The sequence below is a fragment of the Acromyrmex echinatior genome, chromosome 4 (genome assembly GCF_024713525.1).
Source record: "Acromyrmex echinatior isolate Ae372 chromosome 4, ASM2471352v2, whole genome shotgun sequence".
Lineage (NCBI taxonomy): Eukaryota > Metazoa > Arthropoda > Insecta > Hymenoptera > Formicidae > Acromyrmex > Acromyrmex echinatior.
The window spans coordinates 476,197-500,420 of NC_141855.1; the positions used below are offsets into that span (position 1 = coordinate 476,197).

General features: G+C 40.6%; 2 protein-coding genes and 1 long non-coding RNA gene across 7 annotated transcripts; 1 reads left to right on the forward strand and 2 right to left on the reverse strand.

Annotated features, from left to right (window-relative positions):
- Positions 1 to 1,148: 1,148 nt before the first annotated feature.
- On the reverse strand, positions 1,149 to 16,692 carry PlexB (plexin B). 4 transcript variants are annotated; one of them, XR_015544999.1, is made up of 8 exons: positions 16,552 to 16,692; positions 14,530 to 15,127; positions 13,362 to 14,287; positions 12,870 to 13,273; positions 12,119 to 12,611; positions 8,222 to 11,998; positions 2,372 to 8,119; positions 1,149 to 2,197 (listed from the first exon to the last, which is right to left on the reverse strand). XR_015544999.1 is itself a non-coding variant. In XM_011058656.2 (7 exons), exons 2-7 carry the CDS (start codon positions 14,924 to 14,926, stop codon positions 8,012 to 8,014), a joined length of 6,105 nt encoding a protein of 2,034 aa, XP_011056958.1. In that variant the 5' UTR covers positions 14,927 to 15,127; positions 16,552 to 16,692; the 3' UTR covers positions 1,149 to 8,011. The 4 variants fall into 4 exon arrangements, 3 of the variants coding, with proteins under 3 accessions (XP_011056958.1, XP_011056959.1, XP_087262017.1); XM_011058656.2 differs by having other exon boundaries at positions 1,149 to 8,119; XM_011058657.2 differs by lacking the exon at positions 16,552 to 16,692 and adding an exon at positions 16,082 to 16,170 and having other exon boundaries at positions 1,149 to 8,119.
- Positions 16,570 to 18,171, forward strand: LOC147909848 (uncharacterized). Its single transcript, XR_015545006.1, has 2 exons — positions 16,570 to 16,709; positions 17,330 to 18,171. It is a non-coding gene; the product is annotated as an uncharacterized LOC147909848 (long non-coding RNA).
- On the reverse strand, positions 18,143 to 24,024 carry LOC105147555 (uncharacterized). Of its 2 annotated transcripts, XM_011058653.2 has the most exons (6): positions 23,531 to 24,022; positions 22,140 to 22,293; positions 21,092 to 21,274; positions 20,563 to 20,634; positions 19,969 to 20,461; positions 18,143 to 19,844 (listed from the first exon to the last, which is right to left on the reverse strand). In XM_011058653.2, exons 1-6 carry the CDS (start codon positions 23,856 to 23,858, stop codon positions 19,761 to 19,763), a joined length of 1,314 nt encoding a protein of 437 aa, XP_011056955.1. In that variant the 5' UTR covers positions 23,859 to 24,022; the 3' UTR covers positions 18,143 to 19,760. The 2 variants fall into 2 exon arrangements, with proteins under 2 accessions (XP_011056955.1, XP_087262041.1); XM_087405915.1 differs by lacking the exon at positions 20,563 to 20,634 and having other exon boundaries at positions 23,531 to 24,024.
- Between the last annotated feature and the right edge of the window lie 200 nt (positions 24,025 to 24,224).

Below are 24,224 nucleotides of genomic sequence, written 5' to 3' on the forward strand. Positions count from 1 at the left end.
AAATGTACAAACGTGCCATGTAAATTTGTTATCTTTAAGCTTTCGCATTATTATTACAAAAATATTAAGTATGTAGAAAATAATGACATAATATTACTATCGCTAATAATTATTACACACGTAACATCATTCGTAATACAAGTCTGTGTTGATAGTTTTAATGTAAATATACAATAGATCATTTTTTTAATACCTTTTTATTGAGATATTTATAAAAGGAAAGCGATAAAATTATATAAACTTCACATATATATCTCAAGATTGCGTGTTAATTGTACTATTATATATATATATATATACATATATATATATGTGTGTATGTGTATATATATATATATTTATATATAGAGCATATACACAATTTTTTCGTCACTGAAATCAACTCGCGTACCACGTACGCTAATTTATTATTGGCGCAACGATACAATATCGACGCCAAAATTGATGTTAGTGTCAAAAATGCACAGTGGAAAACTATTATAACACACGCGCCAAGTAGGTTCTACTGTATACAAGATATACATGTAATTCGTGTATCCGCGAATGCGGAGGTGATTTAGTTGCGACATACAAGAATTCCAAATTAATATAACGACTTGCGTAACGACAACTTGACGACTTTTGGACTGGATAGAATATTTTCGAAAAGTTCACGTTTTGCGTATCCATATATTTATAGTAATGATATTTAAATCTTAGTGCATCAACGAGCTGTGATAATTTTATACGGGCGCTGTTTTATGTGCCCGTATAATTACAATAAATTCTTTACAAAGATTCTCCAGATGAAAATTTTGAATCTCAAAGTCCACGAAGGACCAGAGAGGACTGTGTACCTTGAAACGAGATAAAAATTACAAAAGTGAACAAATTTAGTAGACGTTGATGACAATGAAATTATAAATCCTAGTAAATTCGCTCACATTTATAATATTCATCTCGTTTCAAGATACACATTTGACTTACAGAAGATCGATCATCTTCTTTACATGTCCCTCTGCGGATATTTGGATAAATGGTTGTAACGACTCAAATTACAGGACACGCTCCTAATCCGTGAGACGTGTCCTAATCGTAAGGCTGATAGCAAGTTTGTACAGCCGAGACTGCGGGTGGGCAAAAATAACGAAGAGATAACGAGATACCAGTCATTTATAATACCAATATATTTCTTGCGATTTTCGTTTTAAATGCAATTAGTCATTTGTCCCTACGTCCCATCGAGAATTTGGCAAGAATCATTTCGTTCTCTCGAGTGTCACTTAAAATCTACTCGTGCGCGAGATGAGGGGAGGGGAGGATGGGTTGAAGTACTATATACAATGGAGGGAAAGAGAGAGAAAGAGAGAAAAAGAACTACTCGTGAGGGGTTGAAATTGCACATACATACACGCACACATGAATACAATATACACGCATTCCCGCGCATACGACCGTAAGAGCATTGTTGCGCTTAACTCAATGAACAGAGGGTAGACACTTCTCCGTAGATCTTTTAGTGGCAATCAAGATTGGTCAATGTAACAAAACGGTCAACGTCCCTTTTTTGCAATCTTGAACAATCCGCTTCTAAAAAGATGTACATTTTGTTTAGGACGCATTTAGAACAAAACAAAGACACAATTGTTCAATATCAGTCAATTATTACTTAACTGTGTGCTTTCCAGCAAGAAACAGGATGCAGTCCACTTGGCATTACAAATGTGCATTTGCAGTATCAAGTGACTTAGTGAAAGCTAAGTTTAGCAGATAAACGGCATAATTGCTACGAAATTCTACAATATAATTGGATGCGTTCAACAGAATGTTTATGGTGTTTTTTAGCAAGAAAGTGGGAATTTTCTGTTTAATGACACAAGTCGACACAAATATTCTATCTTTCTTGACATTCAGACAGTAACATAGAAAAACGTTTGAACCGACTTCTGTCATTAAATAGAAAACTCCCATCAAGTGGAAATCACCTATTGTAAACTGTAACACTGATTATTTCGGCTTCGTTTAACATTGACAAATAATAAAGATGATTTTGTTGGAAAGCACCCTTTTTTTGCTTGGAAGTTTTTTTTCTCCGCGTTGATTAGATTATACTTTTAGCTCTAGAGGAGTAGTCCTATCTCAGCGAAGAAAACTTCCAACAGTTGCAAAATAAACATTCTGCTAAACTATTGGTCTTGCCCTTAATTATTCTCTGGATCTAAATGAATAAATCAATCATATTAAAGAGTTACACCAGCTAAAAAGCTACTTTCTCTGCTAAATACAGCCAGTGTAATACAGTGAATTATTACATTCTTGTTTGCTAATGTTGAAGTTGAAATGATCACTGTATTACACTGTGTTTCTTGCTAGGAAAAAATCCATATATTACCCCAGCAATGATTTAAAAAAGATCCAATTGAAATAACGCGCTATTTCAACTTGGGATTTCCCAGAGAAATATAAAAGAGAAATGTCCTTAAAGGGAAAAATTATCAGGATCATCCCTTCCATCCTCTCTCTTTCTCTCTTTCTCTCTCTCGTCGAAGCTTAACAAAGAGTAATCTTAACTCGACACACGATGTGTTCAGATTTATCTATATATATACTACGAAGCATGACACACTAATTTCGCCCCCATCGGACGCCACGAATCGCCTCTTCTCAGTCCGTTACGTTATTAATTATAAACGTTGAATGCAGAATTGACAAGCTTTTCAGATGGATGGAGTCGACTTCCGATCGTACGGCCCGCTGGGAAGCTCTGCCGCGTGCTTTCTTGGTATTTATTTTAAGACGCTCACACGGTCCTCCACCTTTATAGCCGGCGTTTTAATAAAATATTCAGCGGACATCGCGTATAGAGGTGGCGTCAATATTTCACCGTTCGCTCTCCTCCGATACATATATACACACACAAACACATATATTTGCCCTTTGCTTACTATCTCGTTTATTTTTACCACAACGCTCGTAACACACTAGGTGGAAATTAAGAAGCGGTATTCTCTTGATGCGAGAAACGGATAGATAAATGCTGTCGACATTTTTTTTCTTTCTTATCCCAACAGCGCGGCAGAGCTGTAAGCACCTGTACGTTCGCAAAGTAATAGGGTGACGTTATATGGATTCTATCGTTGTGCTTGACATATATTTTATATATGTTGCACGAGAGTATTCTCCAACTGAATTTTACGGAAATAAAAACGTCCCGCGCCTGTCGGGAGGCCAACTGGCACCCGATAATAGCGACGAGACATATACGCGTCTGTTGTGTATATGTGTGTATGTGTACATATATGTATATACATGTACACACACACACATACACACACACGAATCATGCGCACGAGCGTGTCTCCATGTACGTCAATCTGTACAACGCAATATATTCGAAAAGACGCAAAGAGGAACGCCCGTATTAACGCTGCATATTTAAACGTTAAACGCGCCTACTGTTATGAACATATTTAACGTGCCATTAGAATAGCGAGAGACACAATCGGACATTCACACAATTGCAATTTCATTGACGGTCCCTTGTAGAAATTGATTACTAGTATTAGCCAATTAATTTAAGTACTCTCTAAAACTTTAAGAGTAACTCTCACTCTGAAGACTGAAATCTGGGTTTTTTTTTTACAATAAGCTATTAGTCCCCACTCATATCATATTAGTGACAAGTTAGAATAAGTTATAATTTTTTAGGAAATTTACATAATAAATTATAATTATAGATCGTTATGTAACAATATTTCAGTTCAATCAGAATAATGGTAGTTTTCAAATAACAATATACTATGTGATTAGTCATAACGTAATCTAGATTTTAACAATGAATTGCAACTACGGGTAAGTGAAGGTAAATAATAGCGCGATAATCAATGCATCTAAGTTTCAAATAATAAAAAAATGGAATTTGGCCATCTCTCACTGATTACTGATTTATTGTTGCTTTATAATATATTACTGACTCTCTCGCTTAAAACTTGTCCCTGACTTCTAATTTATTACTAACGACTTATTGTAGAAAGTCCATCACTTTTAAAGAAAATTGACCACTCTTCTCTAAGACTAGTTTAATTTATTCTTTAGAGTGAGATTCCACTCCAAAGAATTAGAGAACATTGAAAGTATCTTTAACGATACTTTCGATACTCGAGTAAGTGATTAATTGGCCAGTACTATTATTAAATTTTTATGAGGGATTTCTCTCCTTCGGTTTTTTTCTATGATAAGACAACGAGGGAAAATCTCGCCTCTGTGAACGATTTGGCGGGGCGACTCGAGCCTCTCGCTTTTTAAATGCGAAACATGGCAGTGACAATAAACGAAATCAGAAGGCTGTGTATACATTATTAACAATTTACGAAGGACGTTTGTCACGTATAGGACTCGGTATATAGCGACGGCAATTCTGTCGTTGTATTTCCTCCGAACAACGTTAACGGCAGTGCTTGTGTTAATCGGATCATCCGTGACAAGTTCGCAATCGCAGCTGATCACAGCTACGATATTCTCACTGCAAAAATGTCTGGTTGAAAATGGACGAACTAGATTCTGATTATTGTCCGTTTCTGTTCTCTAAATTCTTTGAAGTGGAACTTCACTCTAAAGAGTGAAAATTGAGCCAGTCAAAAAGAGGCTCAATTTTCAATCCTTAATATTTCCATTAATATAGATTAATTTTAATCTCGATTTAATTTATTCCTGATCCTTTTTTAATTCTTAGGACTAAAAAAAATGAAGAGCTAGTTAAACCGAGATTAAAATTAAACTACATTAATAAAAACTGATACAAGAGAGATTTCACTCTAAAAATTGTACAGAATACCAATGCAAATTAATTTTAATTTTGATTTAATTTACTTTTATCTTTTTTTAATTCTAAGAATTAGAAAAAGAGCAAATTTTTCGAGATTAAAGTTAATCTACATTAGGAAGAGACACATATCACTAAAATTGTGTCAATCTCTATTAGAATTCCAGTAGATTTAATCAGAAAATTCAGATCGTCCATTAAAATTCTAATTAATCCAACCAGACATTTTTCCCAGCTTATTTCTTGGTTCACTCTTCAGTCCACACTCAATTCTCTTATTCACATATACATATATATATATAATATATATAATTCTTAAATATATGTTTGTGTCTTTTTATTAAATAAGTATGACGGCTTATACATCGTTAGTGTAAAATGGAAACCGAAAAGTTTACGATACTTTCAACGCAGGACGAGCGAAGTGCAAACCCGTCGCACCGTCTCTCGCCCATGGTACAATTTCAATTGTTCATACAAGAGTACTTTCGTTATCCTGCTCGCGCGGATTTCGATACCGGTTCGAAATTCGTTATTCGGAAAAGAGCTCTATTGTGAATGTCCGCATCCAATCTGCGTGTACCGAACTCGAATGGAAATATAATCGCGTGCGTTTCGCGAGCGGTGGGATATACATATAAATATTGTATACTGTACGGGGGGGTGTTGAATTCGGGGGTGTTGCAGACGGAAATGATGGCACCTCTGCGAATGTTAAGTTACATACGTAGAAAATGTATACGAAATTACGTTTGCACGATAATCAATGTCGGGGAAAACCGAACCCAACGAAATCTTGGTTAATCCCGTCCGGGGGGGGGGGAGAGGGGGAGAGGAGGAAGACTGAATCAAGCGGTACTAAATTCGCTCGCCTCGTGCGAGGTCGGGGGATCTAAGTAAATAATTAACGACATCGTGTGAAATCGATCGCGACGACCGCTCTTTCTGGCAGGACCCGATAATAGAACTATTACCGCGCATATACCTATTTTCAGGGGCAGCTGAGGCAAACAAATCTCTCACCGCGTCGAAACAGATGGCACACATACATACGTAAGAGACGTATATCCGCGTAAAATCAGAAACAGACACGCGAATACGGTATTTATACGATCCGATTACAAAGAGAGACGAAGTATATACGACGAAGTGTAAAAAAAAAAAAAACTTACAGTTAGCACAGATTGACGTACATCCGCGATCGCGAGCTCCAGTTTTGTTTCTCGTAATATAAATAAATACGATACACATGTATAATAGAGAGAAAGAGATACAGGTTGTCGAATGGTCGCAAACGCGGGGAGCCTGGGGACCTGGAATATAATTGAAATTACGACGCGCGGCGTATTAAGTACAAGAGTATGAGCACGTCCCCAGCCTCCCTGGACCTACACCGATGACTCACCGATCAATCTTCGTTGCGCTTCGATTGAACGACGAGTTTTCTACATTGGCTTTGAACGGATCGACAGTTGTAAAAGTGCACAACTCGAAAAAACTTGGCAGTGCGTGCCGAATACAATAATCTTATTTTCCACCGGTACTACAAAACGCGAAGGTCGTTGAAAGATGTTTTAAGAGAGAAAAAAAAAAAGACAAAAATGCGAGTTAAAAAAAATTACCAGTCTTATATTAACTAAAAAGTAAGTCAGATCCTTTGAAGAATACTGTGTGTCGTTGTGCCACGACGAGTGTCTGTTAAAACCTATTGCGACAATAGCACGTAAATCTCGGCCAGAGTATATCAGTGAATACAAAACTTTTTTTCTTCAGCACGATTTCAAAACAGTCTATAATAGTCTCGCAACACGATATAATGTAAAAAGGTCCGTTTCGTTTTGCATCTGTTACACTTAATAATCTAATAATCTAATAATCATAATTAATAGGCAGCATTATATATATAGATAATAGAGAAATAATAATTAATAACCGTCGATAATATAATAATAATAATAACACAATAATATAATAATACGTACAATGGAAGATAAAATTTTAGATGCTCCACAAAATGGCCTTTCTAAAAAATTATTCGCACTTCGTAAACTACCACGTATAGCGGATATAGAGAGACTCAGAAGCAAAACAAAAGATAAAAATAAAAGAAAAACGATTTCTTCGTTCGACGTTAGACGATATACGTAGATAGGCCTAGAGTAGACTGAGCTGCTCTTATAACTTTTAACTCTTAAATTTTTGTTAACGTTACTTTAATCGCCTTAATTTAATATTATCTGTTACTCTGTCTCTGAATTATAAGGGTACGTAACCCTCAACTTATAATACATATAGTCCCTCTCTAACTAGCTCACTACAATCCGTGGAGGTGTGTTGCGCATGATTCTTTGCTTTATATATATTTTTTATGTATATATATAACATATTAATAATTATATATATATCATAATGAAGATAATAGGCATAGCCACTCGTGTTCGGATCACAGACTACGCGCTGCCGTACGTCGCTCTCGTACAGACAGTCTGGTGGACACTATGGCTTTCTCTCACTTACCATTAGACATGTTACTTTTACTTTATGTTATGTATTCCGTACTTACGTACACACGTATAGATATCAGATCGGCCATAAAATTTACACTTTAAATTTTTTTTCCCTAATAAGTATTTGCACCGATCCACGTCTCGGATCCTCAAAGGAGTCTCGACAGAGAAAATGCTACGACGTTATAAACGCAACGTTGTAAAATAGAGTAGAAAGTTTAAAATAACTTAGTATTATATAAGACAACGAAATCTCTCGCTTACACTACGATAACAATAATCACCCGCGAAAAAATATCTTAGGAATTGAAGTTCGTACGAATTCGACGAGATTCATATATAAATATTTTACTCATTTTCTAAGAAGATTTAATAGGCGTCTGTCCAGCGTCGTGATTTAAGGATCAGAGACGCGTACATTGCCTACCAATATCCATACATGTTTACAAGCGTATTTCGGTATGGCCAACATGTAAAGACGGTAAAATACTACCACGAGGACTGTCTATCCCGTGACCTATCGCCTGACTAGCCCTAACGAAATCGCGTGTATCTTTTTTACGGCATTGTTATTCACACGGTGTGTTTCAATGTGTAATATTTGTACATATGTAACGAGGTGTAGCTGATGCATGAAGTGGAGGCACTAGTCAGAATTTCTGGAGAGGTTGACGGGTCCTGGGATGGAAGTGAGGAGGGTATGTCAGCAGGCACTGGTCTCTTCTCCCTCGAGCGTGTACGCTACGTTTTCTAGTCTATGAGCTAGGTGTAGTTTGCGACAGCCCGCATCTGTCTCCAAGGCCTCTAGGATCTGAAAAGAACATTTTTATTTTATAAACATTGTTACATTTCATTTCATATCCAAAATGAGAAAATGATGAGGCGACCGTTTCCAATTGAGCAAATTACTCACTTGTTCATAATACTTGCTGACATAGATGTAGAGTTCTTTCAGCGCCGCGATCACATCGAACTCGTTGGCGTGAGATGCGCTCAGTTGCTGCATGGCACTAGACATCTCCTGATCAGTGATCTGCGGCAGTCTTTGCACATCTGTATAGAATCGACCCACTTTCTCGCGATAATGCGGTATGTCCTTGGCGAAGAGCAGCTTGTTAGACGGCGAGTCCTTGCCCAGTCTGTGTTCCGTCATCGAGCACGAGTCCATGAACGTCTGCGCGATCACGGAGAGACTCGAGTCCACTGTCGTAGACTTATTGATGTCAAACATAAAATCTGGATTCTTGATAAAGTTAACCCAGAACCGAAGCGGCAGGCTGTTTGACTTCCACGCGTGCGCCACTTCCGGATCGACGATGCCATGCTGCTTGGCAGCCTCATCGAGAAGATCGAACAACCACTTAACCGCGCTAGGCAATGCCTCGTTAGCGGTCAGTATAGTGTTTAAAAAATCGTCGACAAACTTTTGTACAGTGCCCTTCGTCGATAGCAATCGCGTCAGGAATATTTCCGGAATCGCCTTGTGCGTTCGCTCGGGATGGTGGTGTTTGCTGCTTCCAGTAAAGCCTAAGCCGGGCGGATAATGTACATCTTCGATAGGCCTCACCAGATGATACAATCGCTGATTGCCGCCATGGGCGCTCTCGACGTCACCATTCGCCGTTATAATGGGCGGCGAGTGTTGGGAGTCGAAGTACAGGCCGCTCACGGGATGATTGTACATTACAGGAGTGATCAGCCCGTGATTGGGCGTGGATGGAAGATGCGTGGACGAACAGTGATTTGAGTGTCGATGTAGATGATGATGTGACGGCTGATGGTGCGGATGAATTGATGGCTGCTGCTGCGGGTGATAATGCGAAGGCTTGCAATTGTGGCAGGGCGGTTTACACGCCACCGAGAAGCCATCGTTCTGTCGGGGAATCAACGACATCACCGCTGACTCCTTGACGCCATAGTGTGCCAGCGTGTTTATCTTCTTCCACTCGCCACAACATTTGGTCGTGAGATCCTCATCCTGAAGGGTCAGGTGACCACCACGACCATGCCGCCACTCTAAATCAACGTCATGTACGGACGGCCTCAACGAAAACGGAGTATTCTTGTATAGCGCGTCGAGAATCTTTGACTTTACCTGGCTTATAGTATCGCAGTCTAGGACCTTACACTGTATCTTTTCGTCGAGATCGTCTTGCACTACGTGCAACGTGACGATCGTGTGTTCGATCTGCTCACGGAGGAGTCTCTCTTCGGAGAGAGAATATCTCGCATCGTGCGTTATTACATCCACTGGTCCTTTCTCTATCTGATGCTTAATCGCCTTGAACAGTAGGAACAAGGATGAGCCGGCATAGTCTTTTAGATAGTTGTACATACAAAGCGCCATCCAATTCGTTAACATTTTCTCCACCACAGATTCTGTTCTTCTTAACATAAGTTGCGGATGCTTTGTGTTTACTGCTTTATCGATTAGTCTCAATAATAAATTCATCAGTATATCCGTGGCATATTCCATTTTACCCATTAGGACAACCATGAGTAAGGAAGCGACATTCACTTTGTCTCTGATATTAAAATCCTTCTGAGCTTCCAAGGTCTCTATGAATGTCAATACAAAGTATTTATTGTTGACGAGCTGCTCGAACTGTATCATTGCTGCATCATAGTTGGTGCGCGAGATGTTGCTACGCGAACGCGGGTCGTTCAATATGGGATGATCTATCACCCCGGGGAAAAACACTTTCATAATATAGTTTTTATGATCAAGAGTGGGTATACCCGATGATTCGAGATCCGCGGTCAAGTCCGTCATATCAGTTTGCAGTTCCGCAAATGCCTGTTTGCACTCCATGCGGACATTACTCTCAAGCGTATCCATTTGTATCTGTATGCGCTTGTATTCCCGTTCTGCTTGCGTACTTTTACGACGGTATATCACCAGCACCAGGACGAACAGAAAGATGAGGCCGAAGGTGCCGGCGGCGATACCGGCGATTGCTTCTGGCGGTATTGGGTAAGATTTGATGACTTCATAACGCAAATAACCGATGGGAAAGCGTAAACTGCGACCGACTCGTACCACTACCAGGGGTAATCCACTTTCAGTTTTAATACCAAGTTCGTCTGTGTCAGCGGGCTGTTGATCCGGCGGTGTGCAGACCAATTGCGTAAGAGCCAGCGATGTTACATTGCAAGGCATGATACCCACGGTGACATTTACGTCGGATTCATCGCTGGCATAATTGAGATTCTCGCCCTCGATCACCAGCGTGTCCCCCTTGTACAGCTTGACGTTTCGTGGAAACGGAAAGAATGTTGGATCCTCGACGTAAAGTAGTCGATTACGGAGACTTTGCTTCTCCAAGTCCCTAACGCTTTCTACGTTATCCATGATAAAAGCGATCTTAAGAGATAGCTGAGATTCCTTTAATCTCAACGAATGCGGCGATGAAGTACCTAGAGTACTGGTAGTCGCCGAACGTTCACTGCGTCGGATCGAGACGAACCTTTTAGCGACGCTCGGACTTGGACATTCCATTTGCGTAGGATTCAGGACGGTGCAAACGGTTCTGTTCACCGGCAATTGCTCGTTATCGAAGTAAACCTCCATTTCGGGTTTCTGAATGGTATCTAAGTTTGTGCCGTGTACGGTGATCATACGACCACCCGAGGCAAAGCTCCTCAGAGGTTTGATTTCCATGATGGTCGGATCGTGAGTGTAATTGTACGGATTATCCATCAAAGTGCGATTAGCACCATCGATGCTCAGTGTTAGCCTGTGAATTCGTCTAACGCGACCCGACTTACTGGTCACGCAAGTTAGCCTTGTGCTACTCGCTTGGGTCGCATTCACGTGGCATGGCAGCTCATCCAGATATGCTGATATCGTACTACCGATGTTAAGATACTTACCAGTAATAGCCAATTGCGTGCCACCGCTCTGCGGTCCGACCGACGGATACACACCCGATAAACGTATGTCCTTATAATTAAACAGCACCGCGCTCTCCGTGTATCCGGCGTCGTTTCCAACCACGACGGACGCTGCATCCGTGGCCTCGTGCCGACCGGTGCGGCAAACAATACGCACCGACACCTCGTAATCAACCAGGGTGCACGGAGTGTTGCCAATGTGTATCTTACCCTCTACGTCACTCTCTTTCAGCCCAAGATTGCTACCCTCGATCGTCACCAGCGTACCGCCCTCGATCGGTCCACTAAGTGGCTTGATCATGTCTATTCGAGGTTTTGGACATTCGGTAAACGGTGATTGTAGACACGAATGCCGATATACGCAACTATTCCCGCACCAAGTGCACTCAAATCGAGCGTCTCGTGTCACGCACAAAGAACAGTCCGCATGTTCACGATGTGAGCCGAGCACTTCGCACTTGTATAAAATTATCGTGGTCTTGTCCACGTGATGATTCGTGTTCCAGACAACAGTCACTTCGGCTTCGTATTCGCCGCTGACCTCCTCATAAGAATATACAGTCTTGTCACACACGATGAAACGACTGCTATCCACCCGAGCTTGTACCTTCAGATTGGCACCTTCGATGCTGACAATGCATTGGAATCCACTGTGGCCCACTTGCGGATGTGGCAGGTTCTCCACTTCGAGCACTATCTCCTTAGGCACACTGTTTGGCAGCATCAATGGCTCCTTGCGTTCCATGAATCTCGGACAGTATTGCGCGCCGTGCGCGGCAAGATTAGCTTGATTTTGCTAAAAGACAAAAAAAATATTTATTATAGTATCAGAGCATGTAATTCTACTAATATAAATTATGATAGACGGATATGTATCTAGACGAAAAATAAATTTAAAAAATTAGATAAAACTTACGTTTTCCCCCGATATAATGCCCTGACAACTAGTATTGTGGGTGCATTTGTTGTCATAGACGCACCAGCTACACGCCCATTGCGACTTTACGCACTCGGTACACACAGTGTGTCTCGAACAATCGAAAAACGCAAAGTTACGTGAAACGAAATCTTTGTTCGTTTCACTCGATCGTACAGACAGCGGTACGAGTACATGATCGGCACCCTCGGGAATGCTGGGTCTCTCTACGACGGGTGGTGTAGGACAGGACAGTCCGAAACCAGTCATCAGCGCATCTATTGGCTCAGCGTTACCAAAAACGCACTTGTAATTAGCGCCTGTTGGTAATTCCGGCAAAGTTCTAATTGTTAATTGCACCGTGGTCATCTGATTAATGGGCATACGGTCGGGTAGAACCTGTTCGAAATCGATGCACTGTTGACCCGTGCCCAGAGATAACCATCGTGGACTACTGTGACTTGCTTTTTGACAATCTCCTCTCACAGTACATCTGTAAGCAAAAAATATTCACTTCATTTTATATAACTATATAATAAGATAAAAAAAATTTATGTTTATACTCTCTAAAACTTTTAGAATCTTACTCTGAAAAGTGGAAACTTACTCTTAAAGATTAAAAATTGAATTACTCTTTTTCAAGATTAGTTCAATTTTCATTCTTTAAAGTGAGATTCCGCTCCAAAATATTTAGAAAGTAAGGAATTAAAAATTTATGTATACAAAGTGTTATGTACAATAATTAATTTACCTCTTTTCTAAAGAGCACCAGCCGCAGTAAGGATCTTTCGCATCGAGACAACTGCTGCAATTGGTATAACCATTGCAATGCTCCACTTTGACCTTTGATATCTTCGAGTTGGATAATACATAGATATATTCGCCGTCTGGTGAAATCAGCGTGTCAGGCAATAACTTTTGTCCTTTATCAATCGTAACACTTTCATAGACAAACGCTTCAACTCCAGACAGTAAGACCTTCTTGAGAACACCATCATTCGTGCCGAAAAATGCGACAGTGTGACTCTCGGTGTTGGCAATGGTTACTGAACTAATGAACGTGTCAGGAAAATGTAATATAGCTTGGCCCGTGATTGGTGATACGCCCGAAATTTTCAATCCCACCTCACAGAAGTTAAGAATATTTCCTGTAGTCTGCAAAATAAAGTAATACAATTAATGTAGAAAATAACAAAATATACGTTTCCAACGTTTATTTTATCTTTCCTATAGATTTACTTACACCAGCAGTAGGACACTTTCCGTCTTGTATAGGACCGCTGACGTAACCCATATTTCGATACTTAATGCTGCCATTGAAGCACATATGAATATTTTCATTGAACTTGGTCTCGATGTCTTGTAGACTGTAGATGCAAACCGCCGAACGTGATAGAGGCTCGTTCGTGATGCCTCTGCTAGGCGAAAATACAGAAACGAATACGGGATCGCCGACAGAGATACCAAGTTGCATGGCCAGATCACTGCCCGCTGCCGCTACCTTTGCGTCCTGCACCAAATTGTAATGATGTTGCTTTCCGTCCCCCAAATCGACTGTACACTGCAGAGTCACTTCGGTGTAACTGTCGTAATTCGGATCGCTTATGCAACTTCGCGCCAGCCTGGAGATGTATCCCAGTTCCTCTTGCTCCGGCAGATACGACTGCTTCTGTACCAGAACAAAGTACGCGTAGTCGCTCGCGTTGAACCCGTACACATATTTCACCAGAAAGTGATCCCGATACTTGACGTCGATGTACACGATCGATTGTTTATTGAACGTGTACTCTGCGAACTCCAGGTTGTCTAGATTTCTGCTGGAGATGGCGGGCACGTCGTGACGATAATCCCCTTTGTTAGTGAACGTCGTTCCCACATAGAGTATGTTCGTCTGTTCCCATGGATTGTATTTTTCAGGCCCGATAAAAGCGTACGTGGACGAATTCTCATCGTTGGCAGCCACGCTATGAGGAATAAACTCCGGCTTAATGGATATGTTGGACATTTGGTACTTTTCGCAAGCCCCTTGAAGAAGGGAGCCACAGGCGATTAACATCTGCGACTTAACATCGGCGATTAGGAGTTTGTTCACATTATCCATTAAAGAAGTAGGTATGTCTCTTGCCATGCAACCTGTTGCATGACATTGAGGATTGTCCAGTCTCGGTCCTAGAATAAGAAGAGATTGATTATTCATCTTATAAATATCTAATATATTATGTAAAGAAATAACTAAACAACCAAATTTTCAGGATTGAATACGTAGTATGTAAATTCACACTGAATTATTTAAGCATTAAAAATCTAGCTTGACCATTTAGATTTTTCTATTTATTTCTTTATTTCTTATTTGTTGTGTATTCACATTATATCTTAAAAGATACTTTGTTTGAAATTATTAAAAAACTGACCTGTTGAGACATATTCCTCCAATCTGAGATTTGAATCGAGTTGAAAAAGTCTGTTGATCGCGGCTCCATAGAGCCTTCCAGAGGAAGGATCTATAGCAAGATGATTAAATCTCAAAGCTCCCTCTCTAGTTGCATTGGCGTCCAAGGAAAAATGTCCATATTGCTGTCCATTTCCCGCGGGGAACTGCGCTATTATATGAGGGGATTTGTTGTCCTGTATCGGTGGTACGGTACTAGCGGGAGTATCTATTGCTGCAGTCGCCAATATCACTAGGAACCATGTGACAATGGACATGGATGAGAAGGATAATCGATGAAGGAGCGGTGGCAGCGGCACTTGTAGATGCGTCACTGTAGGTGATTTGGGAAATGACTGGGTAAATCCCAGGAATCTCATGGTGTGTACGCGACAGCTGACAAAGCACGTGCGCACACGCGTTGCGTGTGCGTCAGTGCGTATGCAGGTCTAGGAGAGGAAATGTAAAAGGTGTAGTGTCAGGGTACGTGCCCTGCTGCTGGTAGTGAGCCAGTGTTATACACAATACTACCAGTTATACTTGAATGCAGGCACCGACATGCCGATCATTGTCTGGTACCTCTGAAACATTATGAATAAATTATATCAAATGGGAACGAATAAGTTTTTGATGCTTTCTAGCAAGAAACACAGTATAAACACAGTATAATAAGCCATTATCTAAGGCTAAGCTATAGCTAAGACTAAGTTTTAAGTCGTAAAAAATGGTTGATTATTTTTCTCACATTTGACTGTGGCTGATCAATTTCTTACCATTTTGGACTTAAGGCTTAGGTAATAACTTATTCTAAAAATCCACAAGTTATTAGTTCATCTTTAGGTCTGTTTGCATTGTTTAAGAAAATTTTTGCACTTAAAACAGAGATATTGTTAGGCACTGAAGAGAGAAAGAGAAGATTCTGAATACAAAAGGCACGAGCGACGCAAACAGACCTATTGTTTAACGTTGACAACAAAGATCAATGATTCACTTGCGTTACACTGTGTCTTGCTAGAAAGCACCCTGTATCACGCGAGACATTAACTATTCAGAGCGTGTTAGGTATCTTCATATTATAATAACTCGTATATTTTTATTCATTTTACAACTAATCTCGACGCGCGCAAGGTAATTTCATTAAATCTGCACTATTATACCTGGAAACATACTCCAACCTCAAATTTCGAAAATAAAAACTAACGGTAATACACTGAGCGGAACTCTACACTGGACATAGATTCCCGAAATAACCTTAAAAAAACGAACAGCAGCGACTTTATTAAAATCTATACGCGATGCGTTAGAAAAAACTATCAATCGCGATGAAACGCTACGGTGAATATTAGTAGCGTCTCGATAAGATGCCAATCGAGTGCCGCACGATGCGTACACGCTGGCAACGCGTTTCCGTTCGAAAGGCTTCTTCATCGACGACCACCGAGGAGCGTAAAAAAAGGGCTGCCGAGCCTTTTTAACAATGAAGAAGCATAACGGCGAGAGGCAGATGGCTCCACGCATTTCGGGTTAGCACGTACCGCCCTTCATTAGCGTGACCAACGTAGCTGCACTTGACAGCTAAGGCCACTGTCTTCGCACAAAGGCAAGGATACTCTCCACCAACCCCGTTCCGTCGCCCCTCCCTCTCCACCATCTCTTCTTTCCATTCCCGTCACGATCACATCGACTACCAAAACACGGCCGCGATGACGAATTAGGGATCCCGCGGTCGTTACGCCGAGAGAATCCCGATTCGACGACGGGAAAACGAGGACGGGAATAGTCACAAAGAGCCGTAGATGAGGATCATCGAGTAGGATCGAGCAAGATCGAGGTCCGAAAGGTGGAAAGGGCCGATTACGCGCGAGACGCGACACACAAGCACACAAGCTGATATCGGGCGAGACGCCAGGGCCGCCACCACGTATCTCTTGCCGTCGACTCAGAACTCGGAACTCGGACAGACTCAAAGCGACTTATTCGACTCGACTAGGCTAGGCGAATTTACCTTGCTCGCTGCGCGTCTTCGCAGTCGTACGTCGCGGATACACGCTGCGGGAATGGTGCTCGAACAATTGCGTGGCCGTGATCGCTACGGCACATCGCGAATGTGCGGCATGCTCGCTCGCGGATGGAGGAGGCTCCCGTCCCGGCTCGCTTAGATAGGTACTGGTCGCCACCACGAACTGACTATCGCTGTTGCTGCCACTGCCACTGCCGTCGCCGCACACGCACTGGCACAGCACCAGCACCGCCCGGGGACGAGGTATCGCCGACGGATGATGATCCGCGATGGCTGAATGGCTCGCGTCCTGTTTCGCTACCATAAGTCGGCGCCGCGCGAAGCGCCAAGCGGCCGTTCGTGTCGCCTCACAACACAACACTACAAACGGCCGAGTCGGGATCAGCCGCCATTAAAATTCGTCCGACACAGAGCCGCTGCACAAGTTTAGAGGCGCGAGTCGGGGGCCGTGGCTATGGAGTACTCCAGTGTACGCCAGTACGGCATGCGCTGCTTTTCCGTCTCACTCTCTCCCTCCACCTCGTTCCTCTCTCGCGGCTTCTCCCTCGCTCTTATCGCGAATCCAACGAGTCGGATTCTACTTGCTCTCCGAGTGCCTCTTTACCTACCTATCTACCTACCTCTTCTTTCCTTCATTCTTTCGTCTTCTCTCTCGCTTCCGCGACGCGTGCACGTATTCTGCGCGTACATTGTGTATATATATATATATATATATATATATATATATAAATAAAATGTCTCGAACTTTTCTTTTTGTTTACAGATACTTCCATGGAGTCAACGATGATACTTCCTCGCAATTAGTTTAAGACTTTGAAATTATTTTTAATCCTAAAAAATGTCGAAATAATTTTTTGTTACAAAGTTCGTTAACGTAATGTTGGAGATTACTCGATGAGTTTCCACCTGCGTTTCCAAAGTTCAAGCTCGGATGAAATTTCTTGTACTACAGGAACTATTTATAAATTTTCACCGATCATTAATGTTTTTAGTCAAGTCCCAATATTCTTTATTAAGGAAATTTGTGATTTTTCTGGGGAAGGGGGGGGGGGGGTAAGTGAAGTACCATGTATTTATCTGTGTATCTCGATATGCGCACGTATTCATCGCGATATTCGCGTCTGAACCGTATCATTCTGCAGATATAGAACGATGAAGCTGAACGAAGTGCTTTCCCTCCCATAGTAAGATGATTGTAGCTCACTTCACGTTCTGCCGAAAAATCCACGCTTCAATTCCATCAATACATCTGATATTTTAGTAAATATAATCGTATATCCGTGATTGATCTAAATATTATATGAAATTTAATAAAACATGTGTATTTATATATACGCGATTTGTAAAGTAAAAAATTAAGGTATCTCACTTAGCTAAGCAGCCAACTTAAACCGAAGAAGCTAACTGAGCAATACTAAGTTAACTTCGTACGATTGAAATAGCATTCGGAGGCTGTGGCGACAATTTAAAAAAAACGAAACGACTGCGAAACAGGCTATATCAAATCGATTATCTTTTGATTAGTCGTGCAAGGAATGATAGTTATTGTTAATTACGAGAAGAAATTACAATAAAATTATTACATTTACAACTTTATTAGCATAACACGTCTCAATGAGAGTTAGTTTTTTTCTCAGATTCGGATCCTTTTTTTTCCTTTTCGCGACATTTAAAATAGTATACTTTTGTACTTACGTTTTTTTTTCTGTACAGATGTGCAAACAAGAGAAAGAACCTGCTTAGAATAATCTTATCTGACTGATGAAGTTAATCGAGCTCAAAGTGTCCGATCATCGTTACAATTTATTATTGTAAATGTTATTTACACATATATCTAAGCTGCAAAGAGCTTCATAACGTTTTTCTGTTTTTCTTTTTTTTTTCCGTCTCTATGATGGATATGAGGTGAATCTTTTGGCTGCGATAATTTTTTAAATTTTATAACAAATATAGTAAATAACTAATATTAGTTTGTAATTAAGAATATGAGAACGCATAAGTGTAACATAATAATATGTGAGTACTCATTCGTTCCGTCTTCCCTCTCTGCGTATCACGTTTCTCACTTCTTTCGATTTATAATAGAATACATATATGTATACATATCCATGTGTTTATATATATATATATTACCTAAAACTGTGTCAATGTGTGTTCAAGATATTAAATGTTAACTTCGCACAAGATCGACTACATCTTCAAAAGGGAAGTCTCTCTCTCTCTATGTATACATATACATATACATATACATACATATATATGCATATATATGTATATATGTCAAACTTAGCATGTTCTAAGTAGATGATTTATTTAGGATGCGTCTTCTTAAATAGAAATCTACCCTCCCTGTTAAAAGTTTCTTACATCTTACGCATGGCAAGTAATCAAACCCGCCGGTATATGTGTGTTACAAGGAAGGATTCTTCTTTTCCACAAATCGTATAAAACTTATAAAACAGAAAGTGCGTTTTAAAATTTACGCCTAAAAAGAGATATTATACATGTTCGCGCGCGTATCGATGCTACATCCAGCCTCCTTTAGGCCTTTTAACGCGACATCGAGATTGAGATCGATACCGCAGCCCACGTTCCGCTTTTGTGTACAGCAAAAATTTCCCCTCCTTTCGGCAATTGTCTTCGATTCGGATTTAAGCAGATTGAAACTGTAACTTGAAGTATATACTCCACAACGCTTGCTGGTCCGCTTAAACTCTCTCTCTCCCTTTTTTTTTCTCTCTCTCTCTCTCTCTCTTAATCTTCTGTATACTCTTCCTGTCATCATTATGGATTTGAAATTATTAACAAGAGACTATATGCTCCACTCTCCACAAATCGTTTGTCCGTTGGCGTGTGTCTCGGACTAGTTACAGACAAATGGCTTCCCACAAGTACAAAAAAGGATCGTTATCTATTTGTTTTTTTTCCTTCATACATCATGCAACTTTTCATGTGTACGATTATATGCCAATACGTAATTGTGACGTTCAGGTCACGAGAGGAATTTTTAGACAATATTACGTATCTCATTTCTGTAACGGTGTACTGTATTATGCATTAATAATGTTATTATCACTAACGCAAGATTCTCGATAGTAATATTTTGTTTTAGTTAGTGTAGCTTTATCTGTAGTAAATGTACTGATGGTGATGGTAATGGTGGGATGTTGTATAGTATCAACAGATGAAGCTACCTATCCCAAGGAAGGAAAGTCATTCTCGTCATCTACCTTCGGAGCGTTCTGGCGACTTCGCGGTGACCTCTGTTCATTCTGCGACTGCAAGCAAAAGGTATATATATTATTTTTACGTTCTTTCTCTTTTTTCGAAAAATTGCTTCATAATTTAAAAATGTTAAAAGCTTTAAATGTGTATATATATATATATAATACAAATACTCACGCGTGTCCCATCACCGTCCCTGGGAGCACTACGATTTCCAAATCCACGTCCGTTCATGCGATCGCCACGACCGCGACCACCTCGACCGCGACCGCCAGAACCGCGTCGTGAATCACTGAACTGGATCTCAATGCCTAAGACACGTTTTTGCCTGCCAACGCGCTGAGGATATTCCGCGGCTGCGTCATATTCCTCCTCCTCGTCTTCCTCTTCTTCGTTACCCTCCTTCTTTCTCTCAAGAGCGTACATCTTCTTCCAACGCGACAGATCCTCACCCTCGCCAGCCTTTCGCAAATTATATTGAGGCTTTGCTCTATTATTCCGCAGAGCTTTCCATTCGTCAAGGGTGAGCTCGCGCGTCTCTTCCTCGACCGGTTTCTCCTCAACAGTCGCATCCGTAGTTGTTTCTCCATTCTTAACTTCGGTCGGTGCTTGAGGATCGGTATCCGGCTTATCATTGGCCCAATCTTGACTATCTTGATTCAGGCTCTCTCTAAAAAAAAAAACAAGAAAAAATAAAGGTCAAGATATATCATATTTTGTTTTTTGTTCAAAAGCTGTTGTAAGAAATTTGAACTACCTTGAATTACTTACTCTATTTCGTCATTATGAGTACCCCAATTATGGCTGCCAGCACCATCTTTTTTATCCACTGGTTTAATTCCACTGTTAATAGACAAATGTGAAATAGGTTTTAAATTATGGTACACTGATCAAGCTATATAGCATTATACTGTTATATAATTAATGCGTGCCTCATTACAAATGCTTCTGTCGAGAAATTATCATTCCTACCGATTTATATTCCTACTTATTTATATGATTATGTAATAAGTTATAATAAATGTAAAAAAAAAGTATTCGAATTATTGTAAGTATTTACCGTCCCGTGTAACACAAAAGTAAAGTATCACAACTAGAAAGAAATAATGAAATTAAGTGTAAAAATACAAATACAAAGCAGAGTGAAAGAGAACATAGACTGCATTGTCGGTGCTCTGAAAAAGATTCGAACGTAACAACAACATTGATACAGTGTGCACATCGAGGCAAGCATTATTTACATAGAGATATTCGAATGTAATGTCTCTTTGTATGTGTGCATGCGTATTTTGATACTTACGTTTTATCAGAACCGGACTGACGATCAAACTCGCGTTTGCCGCGATTATCAAAGCCACCGCGTCCACGAGGGCCACCACGTCCGCGACCCATACCCCGCATACCGCCGCGGCCACGGCGCTCGCCATATTCTCCACGTTGAGTCTCGCTTGAGTTTCGGAACTCGCGTGTCTCGCGGCCTTCGCTGAAATGAAACGGAATATGTAATTGCTACAAGTGCTACAATTGCGAAAAAAAATTTAAAGTCCAAAAATTTGAAGAATTGTGAATATTAATAAATCTGAATATGCGTTTCTATATCTCGCTCTTACTGCACACACACACACACACACACACACACACACACACGCGCGCGCGCGCGCGCGCGTGTGTGTGTATATGTATATATATATATATAAAATATAAATATATAAAATTCATTATTCATTAAATTATTTGCATCATGTTGACGTATCTAACATATACATTGCGCGCACATGAGTATGTTTTTGAAACTGTAGGTATTTTCCATTTGATGACACAAGTTGACACAAGTATTGTCTTGTCTTCATTATTCATGAAACGCCAAGAGAGATAGAATGTTTGTATCGACTTGTGTCATTAAAGCACCCTATATCTCCTTTTTTAAAAGACAAACTCGAGACATTAAATGACATGGTGATAAAGTACTTGCTTGTCAATATAAAGATCAGAGTTCGATCTCAGTGTTTTATATAAAGCTAATAAAAGATATTTTGAGCAGATAACAACACGAATTTACAGTGATAGAAACAAAAATAAACCGAAGACTAGAAAATTAAAAATACGAACTGTATCTATCTTGAATATATTTACATGAAATATAGTAACTTTGTTCCAATTGCAATTCTGTTACATTATGCGAACAAACATCGTACTTTAATTGCTAAAAAATATTTTATTATTTATATATGAATGAAATATTTGAATTTGATGAATATTTTAATACAAAATATATTGCTAAAACATGATTTGATAATACGATTTCTATAATATAATCGATTATCTTAATATCTTATCTTGAAACTAACCTAGGAGGTCCCCGTCTAAACTCTCCTTGTCCTCGGAGTGTCCTCTCTCCGTCTTCTCGGTTGCGCCTATTGTTGCGCTCCTCCCGAGATTCCCCGGAGAACTTGACGTTCCGGTCACCTCCACTTGCTCTTGATTGAGCAGATTTCTTATCGGCTGAAAACATTAACATAAAGCATACAAATATAATTATTTTGCATAAATAAATATTACTTTCCAGCAAGAGAATTTTAATTGGCATTTGTTTGAAATGCCTCTTAATTCCATTTCCACCAATTTAGATTAACTTTAATCTCAGTTTTAACTTAAGCAAGTGGCACATGATGCTTGTTTCCTTGCTGGATTGCTAGCTAGAATAAATTTTTGCTACTATATTAGCTACGATGCTGACACTGACGATACAAAATGACGCAGTCAATACGACGGAAAGATTTTAATCCAGCTAGGAATCTAGCAGAAAAACAAGCATCGGGTGCTGCAGGTTTTATTCATCTTTTTTCCAATTTTAAGAATTAGAAGAAAGACAAAGAGTAAGTCGAATCAAAATTGATGGAAACAGGTATAACACAATCAATTAGATAAATATAAAGACGGTCGACCGGTAAAATTGAACAACTTCTTAAATTAATTTAAAATACATAAAAAAGAAATACATTTATGTATCTTGAAAAAAAAGGGGCAAAATATAATTTATTAATAAGAGCCATGCAATCTAATTACACGAGAAACTTTGGTTAGGGAAAAAAAATCCAAAATGCGTATTCCATATCCTTTTACATTTTTTTAAAAAATGTGTTTTAAAAATAAAACGGTCAACACACGAGCATGCAGACAATGGACGTAAGATATGTTCAATGATCACGAACGTTATACGTATCTACATATGTTATTCATAAATTTGATATCACATACAGAGATATCACTTACAGAGCAATAGAAGCCCGATATACGATCATACGATCCCATGATAGCTAGATAAACTCTAAGGAGATATAGCCACAAAAGACGCATATCCGACATGCTCGCACACGAATTTAGCGTTGAATGGTGTGCCGGTATCCCCGCGTAGGGACACATGAAACGGACAAGACGGTCGCGGAATTCGGCACGCGCGGGCCTATTTTTAAGGCGAACAAATCATTTTTAGAAAATTTGGTAGCCGACGCGCGATCGCTTTCGCGAAAGGTACGACACTTTTGACTTCATTCGCAGCTAGGGAATTCCGAGTCACCGTGGAGTCGATCGATCGGGGAGGCGGGTGACGAGGGGATCATCGCGAGGAAGATCGGCGTAAAATCGGCAAGCACATGGGAGACCGACGGCCATAACGCGCACACGACACGAGACGAAACGAAACGAGACGAGATGACGAGGTGCCGGGGGGAGGGCTAACCTTGATCCTTTTTAGTTTCCTGCGCCTTCGACGGTGGCTGCTGGGCGTCCTTGATCACGCGGCTCTTCTGCGTCTTGTTGTTGGCGGTCTTTTGACCATCCTGCGGCTGCTGCTGCTGTTGCTGCTGCTGCTGCTGTTGCTGCTGTTGTTGCTGTTGCTGATGTTGCTGCTGCTGCTGCTTGGTCTTGTTCTCCTTCTCCGAGATCCTCTCCTTTTTCTTGGCTTCCTTCTCTTGCTCGCGCACTTTTAGCACCTCCAGAGGATCCTCGCTCTCATCGAGCGCCAGCAGGAACTTGTTCGTGACCGTAACTGTGTACTCGTTTTCCATCTTGTCTCGGTATCCTCACGGCGTCGAGGATCTTGCGAAGGTTTCACGGCTACTCTTGAGCCCCTGTGTAACGGAGTCATTCACTATCCAATATGGCCGAGTCGGAGAGCTCGAATCCACCACGAGGTCTACCCCGCTGCGGCACCATGCAGACAAAGGCGAGGGAGGAGAAGGGCGAGGGAACACCGACGAGAGACTACGGAATTGCTCTGCAATCAGCGCGCCACCTCCCCCACCAGAATTACCGTATTTCTTTACTATTATCACTCTCAGTCCGGTCCATCGTCTCGATCGATCTGAAAAAATACAACGTGAATTTACGCGCGATTCGAATCGCCGATATACGATATCGTGGTGCTCGAGAAG

What these genes read in the sequence shown, in the direction of transcription:
- PlexB (XM_011058656.2), bottom strand. Translation starts at nt 14,926, where the DNA reads ATGAGATTCCTGGGATTTACCCAGTCATTTCCCAAATCACCTACAGTG. An exon ending in GAAAGTGTCCTACTGCTGGT is followed by an intron (nt 13,274 to 13,361) that starts GTAAGTAAATCT and finishes TTTATTTTGCAG; the next exon opens with ACTACAGGAAATATTCTTAA. An exon ending in TGGTGCTCTTTAGAAAAGAG is followed by an intron (nt 12,612 to 12,869) that starts GTAAATTAATTA and finishes TTTTGCTTACAG; the next exon opens with ATGTACTGTGAGAGGAGATT.
- LOC105147555 (XM_011058653.2), bottom strand. Translation starts at nt 23,858, where the DNA reads ATGGAAAACGAGTACACAGTTACGGTCACGAACAAGTTCCTGCTGGCG. An exon ending in TTTAGACGGGGACCTCCTAG is followed by an intron (nt 21,275 to 22,139) that starts GTTAGTTTCAAG and finishes GTTTCATTTCAG; the next exon opens with CGAAGGCCGCGAGACACGCG. An exon ending in ACTCATAATGACGAAATAGA is followed by an intron (nt 20,462 to 20,562) that starts GTAAGTAATTCA and finishes TTTTTTTTTTAG; the next exon opens with AGAGAGCCTGAATCAAGATA.